The following is a 17,672-nucleotide window of genomic DNA, read 5'->3' as shown; positions in this document are numbered from 1 at the left end:
GTTTAGGAAAGGTGTTTATTCCGAACTAGTTTGCAAGCAACTTCAAAATATCTCACACTGTCACATTTACACGTTGAGATTCGGCTGGTCCCACCAAAAAGACCAAAACGTCTTTGAAACAGACTAAGATATTCTACACTTACATTTAAATTGTACACATTTTAACCATTTAAAACTTTTATTTTATATTAAAATAAAAAATGAATTTGTCTTTTAAAAATTATCCACCATTAGACCTATAATTGCATCACAGGAAAACTTTTATTTTATATAAAAATAAAAAATGAAATTGTCTTTTAAAAATTATCCACCATTAGATCTATAATTCCATCCCATGAAGTTGAATGAACAACTGCAGTGACTCAAATCCAAATGGGAACACTTTAGTCCCAAACTAGACTCCTGGCTCGAATAGAATATCACAAAGGTGAGCCTCCCCGCAGGTGATCCTGCCACGGTGCCAGGCTGTCACGTGCTAGAATCCAACGCTAGGAGAGATATTCGTTGATGCTGTGAAATCGAACGGTTAAGATTCCCTCTCGCACGATTTACAAACTCGTAATAGAGCTCTTTCTCCTACTTCTATATCCCTTTCCGTTGCTCGACGTGGAGAAGGGTACGGTGCGGTGCTGCGTGCATACAGCGTCCCTCTCCGGTTAGGTTAGATTCCGATCTCACTGCATTGCCTTCTGCTACTAGTTTTGTTTTGTCGATTCACGTGCGGTTTCTGGATCTGGAGTTGATTTAAGGATTTCGTTTCTACATTGCGAAGTAAATGCGTGTTTTAAGAGTTATCATGTCCTATTTGATAGATATGAACTTCAAGGCTTTTGTTTATGATGATTTTTTAGGTTTTTTTTCGCTTGAATTTGCTACTCAATGGGATCCTTACATTAGTAGATACATGTTAATTTGTTCGCATTGTTAAAGTCTGTTGATTAGAGTTCAATTCCACTTTTGTATTGTACAGAAGTGGCAGTTTTGGAAATTTGCTTTTGTTCTACAGCTATCCGATTATATTCTGGGAAATGATGATTGTTGAGGAATAGAAAATGTTAATTACTTTTTTTTACTTGTTTTTATTAGTTTTACTTTGTAGAATATAAATCTTGGCGGTATTTGTGCATGTGAAATTATTACTTACTTTTTTTTTGACGTTGATGCTCCTTTGTTTTGCATGATTCTAGTTGGATGAAAACGACGCTGGTCGTTTCTGGTAGCTATAGGGGTGTTGTACGTTTCCTTTTCTTTTTATAAAAAGAAGGTGCGGCTTATCATTGTTTTGCAAGTTTGCACCGTGAAAGTCCTTAGAGAAAAGACCACGCAAGCTTTGGCCTGAAGCAATGATAACTAGAACCTTTTTGCAACATAAGTCTAGAGAAGATTGTGATCAAATGAGGTTATTAAAAATGAATTGTTTCCTTGTTCTTTTTGGCAACTCGCTTTCCTAGCTTGTTCCCTACAATAAAGGTTAAAATAATTGCCGTCAGGAAGGCAAAATAAACCAATACTTATGAAGTTTCCTGACCCCATGTGGCCTGTTGTGAGCGGTGCATGTTATGCTTTTATACAGGACGTTGTTGTTTTTCATCATTAAACTCACTCCCATTTGGGTCTGAACATTTTTGTTTTGGTCTTTGAACTCAGTTCCAGGATGGTTGTGCAGAACTTTGAAGTTGATTTGAACAAGGCCCTTGTTTTCCAGGTAAAGGCAAAACCTTATAGTCTTCTTTCAAACGTGGTCTCCATACTCCATCTTCAACTAGTTTTTAATTTTTCATATAGGCCCTATTTCTGTTTGTGTGGGTAGTTTGTAACGAAGTGATCTCCTGTTGAATCTTACTGAAGTCTCAATGTTTTTAAAGGTAGGACATCTTGGGGAAGCTTATGAAGAGTGGGTTCACCAGCCAATTGTTAGCAAGGAGGGTCCTCGTTTCTTTGAAAATGAAATTCTGGAGGTATGTCTTTTAACTACAGACAAAACTTCAACATCCAAGCCTGGACTAATTGATGCCATTGACTTTATCTGAAACCAAGGTTGTGGTAAAACAATTTAGAGCAAAGTTATTTTCAATGGTTTCTCCTAGCTACTCTGCCTTTTTAATTTGACCATCTTCCATTTGATCTTTTTTTTTGTCATGAATCTTCAATTGATTTTCTACATAAACCTTATCAGGCGAGTTTAAGTCATCTTGTTATGAGTAGTTGCTAATCCGAGTTTCTCCGTGACTATTTACTCTTAATCTTGTTTTTCATTTGTTTTATGTCTACTTTTCAGTTCATTCGTTCTCCTCAGCATTGCCATCACTTGAGTTATGTTTTACTTTTGCTAATGCTCAATGCTCTACATTTACTAACATAGACAATTTATGCTTTCATAGTTTTTAGACATTGATTGTTGTTAAACTATAGGAACGAGAGACATAAAGCTTAAACCTTTATTGTTTAATAATGCTCAATTTTACCATCATGTCCAATTTTTGTAGTAGAGTCATTATAATCTGTCATAGATTTGTGTGTATCTATTGGCAACAAAACGAGCTTTATGGTAATCAATTTTACCGTAAGTTCTTGTTTTAAGAGTGTATAACCTCTAACACCTAACAATTAAGCGCCAAATTGGAAGAGGAATTAACTCCCAACTACCACTACTTTGAAGGGCACATATTTCATCAATCATAGCTTGTCACCACTCTAGGCGGGGTTAAGCTTCACTTGGAGACTTAGGTATAGCAACAAAAGATAACAAGGACAAAAAAGTATGATGTATGGTGGAAAGTTGATGATAGGTAAGCTTAGTATACTGGGGAGAAGGGTTACGGTACAAGTAGATTGTGTACTTTTTCAGACAGCAGTTGCCCATTCATTAGACCAGATCCAATATGTTAGATAGTGTTGAGATAGGATCAAACGTGACCTCTATATCATTATCCATCGAAGATAGGTCCCATATACCTGAAGAGGTACCAGATAAGCATCTCAAGTTATGACAAAGTCATCTGGTAGTGATGAAGGAAGATTGGTAGTGTAATAAAGTAACTACATATGTCATCATTATATGTGTATAATGTATAACAGACTCAAAGAAAGAGATGCCAATAGACACAAAATATCGATCAAGATAAGGATAGAAACATCGATACCCTTTTTTTGAGAATGACGATGTCCCATGAAGGCACATTTGAACAACCACTTAGGAAGTTTGTCTTGACTAGATGTGAGGTTATGTACAAAACATGTGGTACCAAAAACAAGTGGAGGAAGACTATATAGATGTGAATGAGGAAAATAATAGAGTGAGATACTTGATCATTAAGGAAAGATGATGACATTTGGTTAATGAGATAGTATGTATCTCACCATAAACAGTGAGGAAGATGACTATGAAGAAGTGTTTATGTAGTTTCAATAAGATGTCTGTTTTTGTGTTCAACTACTCCATTTTGTTGAAGAGTATGAGGACACAATGTTTGATAAATAATACTATGAGATGCCATGAACGGCCGAAATTGTTGAGATAGATAATCTCGGACATTGTCACTACAAAAGATATACGACATTTCATTAAATTTTTTTGAATTATAGACATTCTTCTGATGGATTATTCATTAACTAAATTTTAGGACATATAGATTAATTATCAATAAAGGTAATAAAATATTTAAAACCAGAATAACTAAGAGTACGGGAGGGATCCCAAATATCATGATGAACTAAAAAGAGAGATAAAACTTGATTACTAAGGCTATTAGGAAAAAAAACTGATGAATATGTTTTTCTAACTGACATGATTCATACTTTAAACTAGTCAGATGCTTTAAACCCAACACCATTTTCTGCAATTTTGTCGATCTGAGATACATGAGGTAGATTAGCTAACGGTGTTGAAGCAACAAGTGACTCAAGAGTAAATGAATGGGCAATATTGGGTGAATGAGAGGATTTCTTATACAACTTCCAAACACCTATCGATGATATGTACAATGCATTGCCAATGTTCACATTTTGGACGATTTTTAGAATTACCTGTGTGGAAGTGCCTAGAGTACTCGCTTTTATGATACAAAGGCAATATTTTCTCCCGCAGTTGAAGTATGTGTCTCCGTGTTTATTTGCCAAATTATACGAATGAACATAGATGATGTGGAATTCGTAGTAGGGTTTATTGGTGATCCTAATTTTAGGATTGCAACATACACTTGTGGCAAACCGTACAAGTTCGAGGTCATAACAACGTATGATGGTTCTCAGGTTCCTTTGCATTTACAAATGGTACAAGAAGTTCATTAGAAATCATGTAAGCAACGTGAAGCCGCTTGAGATGAGCAGACATAGGGCCCTTAACATGTTGTGTAGGAACGGATTCAACATTGTAGTGGGATGAGATTCGTAATCCAACCCACTTAACCATAACCTGATTTTGGAAGTCCAATTTCAATAGTTATACGTGTTCATCTTCTCAATGTAATACTAATATTAAGGTTAGGAAAAATAGGAGAGTTTGTTCTGGATGTTTATGGGGCGCCGGAAGACATTTTTTGTTTTCGTTGAAGTATGGGAAAAGATAATAAAATAATCCTAGGAGGGAGAAAAGTAGATCAGACCTCCAAACAAACTTTGATGGAGTACATGGAGGGGCATAAGGCCATTAGGTGTTGACGCACGTGCATCAGGCGTCAGTTAGAACAGTAGAGAAGATGCTCATGGATGGGTGGTTTGCGTTGGTGTTTGCCCATTGGATAAATTGGCATGCCGCGATCCCAACCCCGTGTCGATTGGAGCAAATGATTTCCGCCTAAAACTTGTTGGAAAACTCGCTGAAGGCATCGCTAGAACACTGCACGTGAAACCTGAGAGAAAGGTTTGTAAAATACAAAATATCCTCGTGAGACAATGGCTCTACCAAACCAACGCGATAATGAACCCAGTTCTTGATACTTTGTTAAATTATAGGAAAGGAAGGGACACTGACCTAAAACTGTGTGCATGTGAGACAACATGAATGCTTAATTTATATTGAAAAAACGGAATCAATATAATAAATACAATGATTTAATATTCTCTAATAGAAAGATATATCATAAGAATAAATAAAAGTATTTCTCATAATACATATAATTCATATTATAATTTTATTAGATGATCTGCTACTTATTTCGATAATTATGAAAATTGTGATTATAATCTCATGTTCAATTCTTTTACGGATAAAGATTTAAAATTTATGTTCAGGAAATATATTGATAATTTTCATGTAATCTTGAGTTAATACTTGAAACAGTTCTTGACGCGCACAGTCTGGTGGGCAATACCAGTCATTTGGCTGCCAGTTGTATGCTACTTTGTGTATAGCTCTGTACTTATGGGCCTCAGTTGTCCCCATGTGGCTCTAATGGTGGTTGTTGGCATTTTTGTTTGGACATTGCTTGAGTACTCGTTGCACAGATTTCTTTTTCACATTAAAACAAAGACCTACTGGTTAGATCTGTTTCTTTCCCTTTCCTTTCCTTTCCTTTTCATAGTGTGAAATAATATTTTTATTTATGCTTGTAACTGTGTTCAACTATATCCATTTTTTTTAGAATAACACTAAATGTTTATTTTCTTTTTATTTTGGGGATATTGAATGCTGCTGTAGGGGAAATACCTTGCATTATCTACTCCATGGCTGCCACCATAAGCACCCAATGGATGGCTTGAGACTCGTTTTTCCCCCTGCTGCAACTGCTATATTATTGATGCCGGTATCTCTTATCTGACATACTATTTAAAACTTTTTCCCACACTTATTTGGTTGGAAGGGAATTGTGGGATTTAAATTTTCACCAAGGTTTTACTTTTTTACCATGCGTGCTTCCTTTTATTGGAAAGACCAAAAGAGTACTTTTTTTTTTCTTGTTTCCTATGCTATCTAAATCTTCTTTTAAATAGTTAAGTGTGTCACATCGAATTTTTCTTTTATCAACTGGTCAAATACTATTGATGAATTAGTTTAGACGATGGTATATCTCTATTTTTACGCGATATAACATATCAAATGTAATAGTTTTGACGGAAAGTCACCAATGGGACAAACATTGGAATAAGTGAAACAGTTCCAGGTACGAGAGGGAAATGCAAGAGATGTTGATTGGACATAGATGTTTTAATCGTTCACTGATGTTTATACCCTTATTTTGTGATAGTAATTTCAGAAAATCTTAAGAAGAAATTATTGCTTCTGGATTTGCTTTCTGAATTCGCGACATATGTATACCAAAATCTGTAGTTACCTTTGAAAATGGTCAGAAGACTTTTGACGATTAATAAAATTGTTTGATTAGTCTGCAACACAGATGTATATTGGTAAACGTAGGTTGAAGGTTTCCTGAAGTGATGTTTGTTTTTGTATGCTGCGTTCAGTTCTGGAACATAGTGAAGCTCATGGCAACCCCTTCAATAGCTCCTGCTTTATTTGGTGGCGGTTTATTGGGTTATGTAATGTATGATTGCACCCATTATTACTTGCACCATGGTCAGCCGAAGACTGAAGTGCCCCAAAATCTCAAGGTTGAAATACTTCAACTATGGTTCGCGATTGCATTATGATGATTGCTTTGATATTTGTTGCCAAACAAAATAATTTTTATTTTTTTTTTTCATTTTTTCCGCAGAAATACCACTTGAATCATCACTTTCGGATCCAGGATAAAGGCTTTGGGATTACTTCATCACTATGGGATAAAATTTTTGGAACACTTCCTCCGTCAAAAATTGATGCCAAAAGTATGTAAATTACTGTCAAGGATAGCAATATTCGTTGGTGAAAATAATAGCAAATTCAAGAAGTCTTACTTTTATTTATCTTAATTTATTTGACCCCCAAAATTGATGTTTATTGGGTGTTAGCGTGCCATCGTTTGTCAATTTTTGTGGTGCCAAAGTTCTAGAAGTAAACATTCTGTATAAATTGATTTGTTGTATCAGATTGATTTATGATGGAAAGCTCACCTTGTGCATGTTCCTTTCTGTTGTAGCTTTGGTACTCTTACAGCACAGATATCTTAACAGTACTTTTATCTTCTTTCTCTTTTATCACCGAACTTCTCTCTTTCCTTCTTCCTCCACCAGTGCACCTTTCTCCACCATTCATCACCCTTTTCTTCCTCTACCGCCACCTCTCTCTCCCTCACTCATCACCTTCTTCCTTCACTACCGCTCCTTTATACTTTCAATCTTCACCTTCTTATTTCTAAAAAAAATTATATTTTGCATCATGCACTTTTATATTTTGAATTGTATATTTTAAAATAGAAAATAAAAAACTCTAGATTGCATAATTTAAAATACAAAATTTATAATTTGCAAAAATTATGACTTGAACTTTTTTTATCTCTTAATTTATAAAATAATAATGTAGGCGATTTTGTTAAGAAAAAACAAACTAATTTGCATGTAACTTGCTCAAATAAATTTTTTGAAATATAAAAATAAGAAAAAGCAAACTAATTTGCATGTAAGTAAAAATATGATTTAAGAAACGACAGTTTTTAAAAATGACTTTATGTATAGTTAATTTTATCTTAAAAATACATGATTTCTTTTTCTTTTATATTTTCCCTAAATATTTTCTGAAAAATTCTTCGCGTATTTTGGAAGTAAAGCAGCACTAGCTTGGTGAGTTCTTTTTGCGCTTAAAAATGCATTCCATTTGTCACTTGGGTGCGTATTCAAGGCAGTGGATTCTTACAAGTTACAGGACTCTTGGTAGCAGTGATACAACACTTGTTACTTGCAACATTGTCACACGCACAACCACATAGATAGAAATGATTAAGCACTTCAACAGTGTTTTGTAACACTAAAATGACCAAAAAACACAACAAAATCCAATTATATCCTTTATTCATCTAAATTTGCTAATCAAACCGACAACAAATTTATAGAAACCAGTCTAATGACTCCACCAAGACAGTGCCTTATTCCCAGGTCTTGTTTTTCTTGTCTTGTAGCTTCATACCTGAAACTGGAAGTGGTGGGATGCTCTGCTCATGCCTGAACACATTATCAGGATCCACTTTGGTCTTTATTTTCACCAACCTGTTGAAATTATCCTTGAAATACATATTGCCCCAAGAAGTTGCCTGTATGTAACTTGTGCTGTTCTTGTTCATTCCCAAATCAAGATCTCTGTAGTTCACGTATGCCTCCCTTGGGAACTTAGACACATAAGGAGTCATGTAGTTGTAAAGCTTCCTAATCCAGTCTATATGCTTTGTGGCATTCTTATCCCCATCTTGCCAAAGAGATAAGTACTGAATTTTGTAAAGTGTTCCATTCCTGTGAGGAAAGGGAATATCAGACTCTGAAAATTTGCTCATCATTCCACCATATGGGTTCCAAATCATCAAGGGACTGTCTTCTTCTAGCAATCTTTGCCAGAGTCCCTCAAGTCCAGTTTCTGGTATCGGTTCTCTCACAAAATCTGACTTGGCTTTGAAGTAGTTCTTGAATGTTGACTTTCCTTGAAGCAGAACTTCAGGAGGAGTGTCATTTGGATAACCAGCAATATAGAGCACAGACTTGATCCAACTAGTTTCAAGTAAATCTTTTCTTGTCAAACCCAATTCAGGGAAGTTTTCCTTCATCACTTGGAGGAGTCTGTCAGCCCCTCCAAGGAATTGAGCATTGTAAGATGTTGTGATGGTTCTCTCAGTTTTGTTTGCAACAGTGGCTGGTTGAATGATGACTCTGATGAAGAGATCCTCGTCAATAGAGGGTGCCACTTCCTGCCATCTATGAAGAATCTTTGTTGCATCTTGCTCTAGGCTCCTTGTAACTGTAAAAACTGTCACAGTTTCTGGCACAGGAACCAGTTTTATCTTCCACCAGAGAAGGATGCCAAAGCTTGCTCCTCCACCTCCTCTAATTGCCCAAAATAGGTCCTCCCCCATGGCTTCCCTATCAAGGATTTGGCCATTTGCATCAACCAGTTTTGCATCAAGAACATTATCGGCTCCAAGACCATACTTTCTCATCATGGATCCATATGCACCTCCTGTGATGTGCCCTCCAACACCTAGGCTTGTGCAAAGGCCTGCAGGGAAACCATGAACTGAACTTTTCTCATATATTCTGTAATATACTTCTCCAATAGTGGCACCAGCTTGAATCCAAGCACTGTTGTCTTTCATATCAACATCAATGGCGCGAAGTTTGGACAGATCAAGAATCATGAAAGGGGACTCGACTCCAGAAACATACGAGAGTCCTTCATAGTCATGGCCACCACTACGAACTCTCAGATGAATACCAAGTTTCTTTGAGCAAGTCACTGCCACTTGGACATGTGAATCAGTCAAGGGTGTGAATATAAACTCTGGTTTTGGCGCTGAAGGCACCAAATACCTTAGGTTCTGTGCAGAGGATTCAAGGATGCTGGAAAATGAAACATTTTTTGGAGTGTAAATTAAGGCATAAAACGGAGCTGCTTTGTCTGAATAGAAGCTGAGACATTGGACAAAGTTTGCATCATATGAAGCTGAAGCTGCTAACGAAACTGATAATAGGAGGACTAAAATTGCTAAGTGTGAGCTTGGTGACAACATGGTTTTGTGTTTCTGAGGTTTGTGTTTGTATATTTTGTGCTTAAGGAGGTTATCACATGTTATATTTATACGACTATAATGAACTAAGGTCACAATGTGTAATACTATAGTTTACGTATAATTGAGCTAAGAAAAACGTCACAATACAGATGAAGAGTATCGGCATTATCTTGTAGTTAATGTTCTATTCTTAATTATGACATTGTGGAACATGAGCTTTCTGATATATCTTTGATTGCAAGAACATCGACCACTTTCGCATTTAAGATAATCTGTGAGGACTTCCCTATGCTTCATAGTTCCTAAAAAGAATGGTATAAGCAAAGCAACTGTCTTCATTGGCCCCACTACTTTCCAAATATTTTTTAATAACTAGCCATAACTTTGTCTGCATTCTTGCAGCATTTTATGATCATGCAACAACTAAAGAAAATTCTGCATAATTTTTTAATTACATTCTACAAATTTCATAACACTCTATTCAGTTCACCACTTTGTAATGAAGATAAACATAGATGATAGGCCCATAACATAATATCATATAGTTAGTATTAATTATTCCATGCGAGATAATCACTTTTGAAATTTAAAATTTTATTACAATTTCGTCTTTAAAAATATATCAGAGGGTTGAAAGAAAGTTATTCTTAATTTTATATATATATATATATATATATATATATATATTATTTATAAGGTAGGTGAGAAGTTAATTATGTTGGAAAAAAGTGTTATATTAACAATGTGCAATATTCCAATTTTGGGGGTATAAAAATGTTTTTTGGTAGAATGCATTTCTTGATTTGGAGTGGGAATATTTGTTAGGTTTGTTGTTGATGGAAAATATTATTATAGTCCAATGTAGTATAATCTTTCACAATGTAAATATTTTTATATGAAAAGCAGTTTTTCCATTTTGATAGTGAGGTGAGAAAAAGAAGAAATGAAGGCTTAAAGAAACGGAAAGAGAGGAAAATGAAAGAAAGTGAGAGGTTCATCTTCCTTTACGATTGGGGATAGAATAGAATCATGTAGCATGCGCAACACACTAATTCTGCATAAAAAATTGCCAATTTGTTCAAAAGCGTAATGTTAACATTTTATATATTTTTGCTAATGCTTCCAAAAAACAACTGTGGGTTTCATATGATACCTAATCAATTACAATTTAATAGTTTTTAATAAATTGTAATTTTAATTATGTGGTTTCCAGACTTAATATATTTAAAATATAAAATGTCTCTTTCAAAATTTATTTTCATTGCTAACTAATGGTTATTGATCTTAAATTCTTCGAATATTATTAGAATTAGTCATTATGTTTTTTAAGTATTGTTTATTTTTAAGTAAAAAACTCGATCACAGTTTATTTTTAAAACGCGGTTTGAAAGGAGTATTTAAACAATATTAAATCTTAAATATTATATAATATGAAATTGTTGAACGTAAAAAACTAACCTAAAAATAAGTATATAACCATGATCTATTATGACCAAAATGTAAACCAGTTGGTGAAATCAACTATTTTTTTTATTTTTATAAATATCACTTAATTTTTACCCGTTAACCCATGAACTAATAATTAAAAAATTAAAAAATAATTGATTATCAGCTTGATGTGAAATTATTCATTGTGATAAGATCTAACTTTCAATTAGATTAACCTTAGATAACTATACATGATCTATTTTGACCAAAGTGTAAACAAGTTGGTCAAATAAAATTTCTAATAATTAAATGAACTATTTTTTTTTCTAATCTTCATAAATATCACTTAAGTTGATAATTAAAAAATTGAAGAAGTTATAAAAAATAATTGATACTTAGTACTTCTTTTATATTATACCAATTTACTCATGTGAAACTATTAAGTTGGTTGGAACTAACTTCCAATTAGATTAACCTCATGATGATTATGATGATTATATAACCATGATCTATATTTTGACCAAAACTAAACCAATTAATCAAATAAACTTTCTAATAATTAAATAAACTATTTTTTTTATCTTCATAAACATCACTTAATTTCTATCTATCGATTGCTAATAATAATAAAAATTATAGAAGTTATAAAAAATAATTGATGATTAATACTTGTTTTTATATTATATCAACTTATCATTTCATACTTTAACTAAACATAATTACATTTCACTATATCACTTTCTTAATTATAAATAAAGAAAACTATAAAATTATAAGTAATTAACATTTAAAATTTTATTTGGTGAACAATATAGGTAGTAATCCACAGATCCTAATCAGAGTGACTTTTTTTAACCTATCATAAAGAGTTTATAGATAATGAGGAAGGTTTGAATATAGTGACGGACAATAAGTCAATTCATTTAAATATTTTGATATAAATTCTAATTCTAAAGTTTTAAAATAATTAGTTTATAAATATTATATATATATATATATATATATATATATATATATATATATATATATATATATATTACAATGTTGTTAAGATTATTTTAATAATATTTTTGAGATCAAGAATCTTGTTTTCTTTTTATTTTTAGGATTGAAGTTTTGTCTTTCTACATGGTAATTAACTAAAGAAAGAAAGTATTATCTTAACTTACTCTAGTTGTATGTTAGCTTGGAAGCCTGCATCCTTTCCTATAGATCATCTTGTTCATTATACATTGACCAATAATAATCTCTAAGTTAGAATCTTTTCTAAATATCTTGGGAAACTTAAATTAATATATTAATTAGTTACCAATATTTCAACAATAATTTACTGAATTTTAAATAGTGAGCATGATTGTGTAGTTAAAATATATTTTTTATATTTTTATCTTTATTATCATAACTCCAGCACTTGTATATAAATAAACCATTGACTTATTAAAAAACAAATAGAAAAAGAACCCTTCCTCTCTTCTCTCTATCTTTTCCTTATTATTTTATATCGTGGATATGGTAAGTAATGAATTAATTCATCTACAAAATTTAACTTTCTTCAATGATGAAGAAAGATACATAAAAGAACCCAGAGAGAAGAAAACAAGACCGTGAACAAAACTGTGTAAATATATTTTTTTTATCTAAAATAAATGAAAAACAAAAGGGTATATTTCAAGTTATATAAAAGAAAAACACTAGAACAAAGAAACATACATGAATTATAAATTATGGATAAAAAATATAAACCTAATTTTGTCTTATATAATGGTAGAATCTTAGATATACATCTTGAATTTTGTAAATAAACATTAATAAATAATCTTTAATAATGAATAATATAATGAATTTAACAAAGAATAAATTTTGACACTTCTGATTAAACAAATTCTGCTAATCATGTTTAAAGTTCTGTGAAATTCATAAACATTAGTTGTTTTTTTGTATGATTACACTTAGATTAAAAAGCACAGTCTGGAAGGCAAACAGAGTTTGACAAGTTGAGATGCAGCCATTGTTGTTGTGTGCATGAACCTTCAGAACTTCATGCACCACTTTGAGAATCCACTAATAAGTGGTCAATCTTTGAAAACTGACAAATTCAAGTAAACCACTATGATCAAACAAAACATAAACAAGAAATATTCTGGCAAATTAATTATCTGGAGTGTAACATGGCCACCAAAGATGAATCAAAATATTCTTTCAAATTTTGAATTTTGAGTGGATGATAACGTGCCATTCAATTCAGTAGTGGATTCATCACCAAGCCTATCAAATCAGATACTATATATGCATAAATAAATGTACACTTTCACAGGAACTTCCATTTAATTGGAAGAATGTGAAGTCCACTTGTTCTACATCTTAGGATCTAATTAAATAAATATAAATGCTAGAAAAAAAAGCTTCAAACTATGCTAGGTAATTTTCATTTTTTTTTTATTTCTGTGAAAATTATCAGTCAGAAGTTGGTAAAAAAAATGAAGTCTAGAATTTAAAAGATTTTAATATAAGATAAATTCGTGAACATGGAGATAATTTACTACTTATTTTGTTTTTCACTCATAGGTTCCCTTTTAAAATATAAATATTAAATCAAATCAATTTAAATTTTTATCATAAGCATTATAAAGATTTCCAAACTTTTTTGGGGAGAATGAGAAGTTGTTTTATAATTTGTTAGTGTTCAATTGAAATACTTGTTTAACAAATTAAACGCACCTTAACAAGTGTTTGAGCCTCCAATTTAAGAGATGATCTTGCTTTTTCCTGTAAACATATAGAGGGTTACTCCCTACATCACCCCACTTTGCTTCCTGCACCACCACATTTTTTTAAATATCTTTTATATTTTAAAATATCCTACACACCACGTCTTTTCTTCAACGGATGTCAACATCCGTTATTCTTCAACAGAGTGGCGACATCCGTTGCCTTTTCTTGTTTTTAAGTTTAGTTTTTTTATTTTTTTTGTTTTAAATTAATATATAAATATAATTTAATTATTTTAAAATTATTACTTAATTATTTATAAATTAATTTTATTTTATTTAATAAAATAATTATTATTAATTTTAATTTATATATTATTATTTAAATAATATTTAAATTTTTTTTATAAATATATGAAAACGGATGTGCCAGATATGTTGTCTTTTTTTGTTTTTTAGTTTCTAGTTTTTTAATTTTTTATATTTTAAATTAATATATAAATATTATTTAATTTTTTTAAAAATATTATTTAATTATTTATAAATTAATTTTATTTTATTTAATAAAATAATTATTATTATTTTAATTTATATATTATTATTTAAATAATAAATAAAAAACTTTTTAAAAATCTATTTAACGGATGTGACATATCTGTTAACGGATGTGACCACATCCGTTGAAGTTTTTTTTTTAAATAAAAATAATAAACTAAAATATAAAATATGTAAATGGATGTTACGGATGTCAACATCCGTTGAAGGTGAAACATATGTTGACATCCGTTTTATAGAAGGGCAAATAAGATATGGGGAGGTGCAGGGAGCGGTTGGTGGTGGTGGAAGGAGCAACTCTCAAACATATGTAGTATTTTGGACTCATATACCAAGCCCAATTGGTTTAATAACTAATTTAAAATACAAAAAAGACGCCAGTTTATGGGGGTGTTGCTCCCTCCACCACCCCAAGTGTTTTTACCTCCTCACTATTTTTTTTTATTCCAAAAATACTCTACACCTCCTCACTATTTTCTTTTATTCCAAAAATACCCTACACTTTTCCACTATCCACAACAATCTTTCTCTTTCTCTCTCTGCATTAATGGAGCATTCATAAAATTCAGAGGAAACTTCAATATTAGTGCTTCTACCACTTCCATTTTATAAACTTAAAAGTTAGATGCAAATACAAAATAATAAACATAATAATATTAATAGTAAATAATATATTATTATTATTATTATTATTATTATTATATGCTAACTTTATAATGACAAAAGAACTAAATAAATTCCAAATCTTTAACAAATAACTTTTCTTTTATATTTTAAGTATTTAATAATATTTTATATTATTTATTTAATAAATTAAATACTTTATTCAAGTTATTTGAGTCAAACATGTTGGTAAGTTAAAACATAATATAATGTTAAAAATTATAGATATTAAATGTAAAAAAAACACACATATATAAACATTTTTCTAGAAATTTAGAAAAAAAAATTACCATTTATTAAGTAATTTGAAGAAAAAAAATATATTTAACAGTGAAAATAAGATTGAATGAAACTTATTCAGATGTTACATTTTAGCAATGTGTATCGAGTTTTAGTAGACAAAAATACCCTTATATATCATGGATTCTAAGTTTTAAGGTTAAGGATATTTTAATAATTTTCATTCTCAAAACTAAAAAAAAAAAAGAAAATCTCAAACTCTTACTCACCTCCCTCATTCCTCTCAACCCTTTCTCTTTCATCTTTCTCACTCCAACATTTTCTCTGTCATACTATGGTAGCCCAACTGAAAAAAATCAGAAACATTGGCCGTTAAACAATCTTACAAAACATGATTTTATAATGAGTTTTCATTTTATAATTTATCTTATCTAATTTTGTCCAATTTTCACAAGCATAAAGGAATTGGTAATTGACCTAGAAAAAATCAAAAATATTCGTTGTTAAACAATTTCTTACAAAAAATGATTTTATAATGAGTTTTCATTTTATAATTTTATTCTTATCTAATTTTATCTAATTTTCACAAGCATAATGACATCAAAGGAATTGGTAATTGGCTTGGAAAAAATCAGAAACACTCGTTGTTAAACAATTTCTTACAAAAAATGATTTTATAATAAGTTTTCGTTTTATAATTTTTGTCGTATATAATTTTATCTAATTTTCACAAGCATAATGACATCCGAAGGAATTGGTATTTGGCTGGGAGGGTTTTTTTTAGAGACGATGATTAGAGGTTAGTGAAGATGGTGAAATTGAAGAGATCTTGAAGTGAATATGTCAATGACTTAACTCTTTACAAAGGCAAATTGTTTAATGGCAAGTGTTTATGATTTTTTCAATTGGGGATACAGTAGAGATGACAGAGAAAATGTTGGAGTGGGAAAGATGAAAGAGAAATGGTCGAGAGGAATGAGGGAGGTGAATAAGGGTTTTGGAATTTCTTTTTTAACCTTAAAAGTTACAATCCATAATATATAAGGATATTTTTGTCTACTAAAACCCGGTACACATTCTTAAAATGTACCAACTGAAAAACAGGCGTACGCATGTTAACAAATATATATATATATATATATATATATATAATATGAAAGATTAATTCTCTCCAAGCAAAAAACCTTCAATGACTACAAGATAACAAAATTTTCATTACTAGAGTTTATAAGAATTTACAAGACTAATTAATTAATTATAGCCATTAATGATGAATTATTCCTGATTGTCTGATAAATGATAATTTATCTGAATAACTTGCTAATTAATTTCTCAAAATTTATTTTCTATCTAACAAAATGACTTATTCTTATTATTACCAATAATGAATTCTTTAGTCTCTAATCAAAGAAAACTGTGTATGGTTTAGAAATAATTGAATATTTATCTGTGTTAGCAATCCATATTATATTCTATTAAAATAAAAACATTGAAAAGAAAATATTCCTTTCATTTTTAATACTTTTCATTACAATAAAAAATAAAAAAATATGTATTTTAAAAAGATCATAATATTTTACTTTATTTAGATTTTTTTCTTCATAATATATATGTAATGTTTATTATGAGTTTTGGATTATAGAGTTCCATCATAATTTTGTTCTTAAAAAATATATAAAAAGATTGTAAGATGAATGAATATTTAAATTGTTATAATTCTCGACTTCTAATTAATATGAGATTATTGAATATATTGAAATAAGTTTTTGTATGATTTTCGATGTTTTGTATTTTTTTTAATTTAATAAAATTTCATGTAATAACAAATAAGGGATGAACTTTTAAGATATGAACATAGACAAAATGTTAAAATTTATAGTGAAACCTAATATAAACTTATTTAAAAAATGTTATATTATTTTAGAAGATTTGACATAATAAGTGTTCTTATATAGCCGAGTATACCCTGTGAAAAGATTTTAACTTCAGAGACTTCTTCAATCTTTTTTTCGTCAACTATTCTTTCTTCCTTCTCTCAATACTCGTCCTCCACTAAATGGATAAGTGGTGTGCTTGTAGAAAATGCTATCGCTTAAGTTAGTTGAATGTAAATTATTTGACCTTGATAATTGCACTATTTATAGAGTAAGTATGATGTTTGTGGGTCCCCTTACCTATATGGGTGAGGGTAGATCCAATGACCTATTTACCTCATGAGTCAATTCTTTGATCTAAATTATGCCAAGTAAAAAAATAATATGCCATTAGCTTTGTTAATCCGAAAGTAGTCAAACAAACCATTTTAAGACCGGATAGAAATAGGCTAGCATGTGGCTAAGTAGAAACAAACTTGCGTGTGACCGAATAGAATAGGTCGGCTTGCGGCCGGATAGAAACAAGTCGATTTATAATCCTCAACAAGTAACCTTAACCTTTCAAAATAGTAATCGACCTTCGTTATGTGGATCTCGACCTTTGAAAGGTGATACTA

General features: G+C 30.9%; 2 protein-coding genes across 3 annotated transcripts; one reads left to right on the top strand and one right to left on the bottom strand.

The window, feature by feature from the left end:
* Positions 1 to 470: 470 nt before the first annotated feature.
* On the top strand, positions 471 to 7,003 carry LOC108343157 (dihydroceramide fatty acyl 2-hydroxylase FAH1). 2 transcript variants are annotated; one of them, XM_017581254.2, is made up of 7 exons: positions 471 to 660; positions 1,648 to 1,705; positions 1,866 to 1,958; positions 5,282 to 5,478; positions 5,639 to 5,744; positions 6,403 to 6,549; positions 6,654 to 7,003. In XM_017581254.2, exons 2-7 carry the CDS (start codon positions 1,655 to 1,657, stop codon positions 6,771 to 6,773), a joined length of 714 nt encoding a protein of 237 aa, XP_017436743.1. In that variant the 5' UTR covers positions 471 to 660; positions 1,648 to 1,654; the 3' UTR covers positions 6,774 to 7,003. The 2 variants fall into 2 exon arrangements, with proteins under 2 accessions (XP_017436743.1, XP_017436744.1); XM_017581255.2 differs by lacking the exon at positions 471 to 660 and adding an exon at positions 693 to 771.
* Positions 7,004 to 7,680: 677 nt separating this feature from the next.
* Positions 7,681 to 9,745, bottom strand: LOC108341889 (berberine bridge enzyme-like 13). The gene has a single exon (XM_017579556.2). It carries the CDS (start codon positions 9,585 to 9,587, stop codon positions 7,959 to 7,961), a length of 1,629 nt encoding a protein of 542 aa, XP_017435045.1. The 5' UTR covers positions 9,588 to 9,745; the 3' UTR covers positions 7,681 to 7,958.
* Between the last annotated feature and the right edge of the window lie 7,927 nt (positions 9,746 to 17,672).

The sequence above is a fragment of the Vigna angularis genome, chromosome 6 (genome assembly GCF_016808095.1).
Source record: "Vigna angularis cultivar LongXiaoDou No.4 chromosome 6, ASM1680809v1, whole genome shotgun sequence".
Taxonomy (NCBI): Eukaryota; Viridiplantae; Streptophyta; class Magnoliopsida; order Fabales; family Fabaceae; genus Vigna; species Vigna angularis.
Note: the sequence above shows the minus strand (reverse complement) of the source record. Positions and strands in the feature narration are given on the sequence as shown.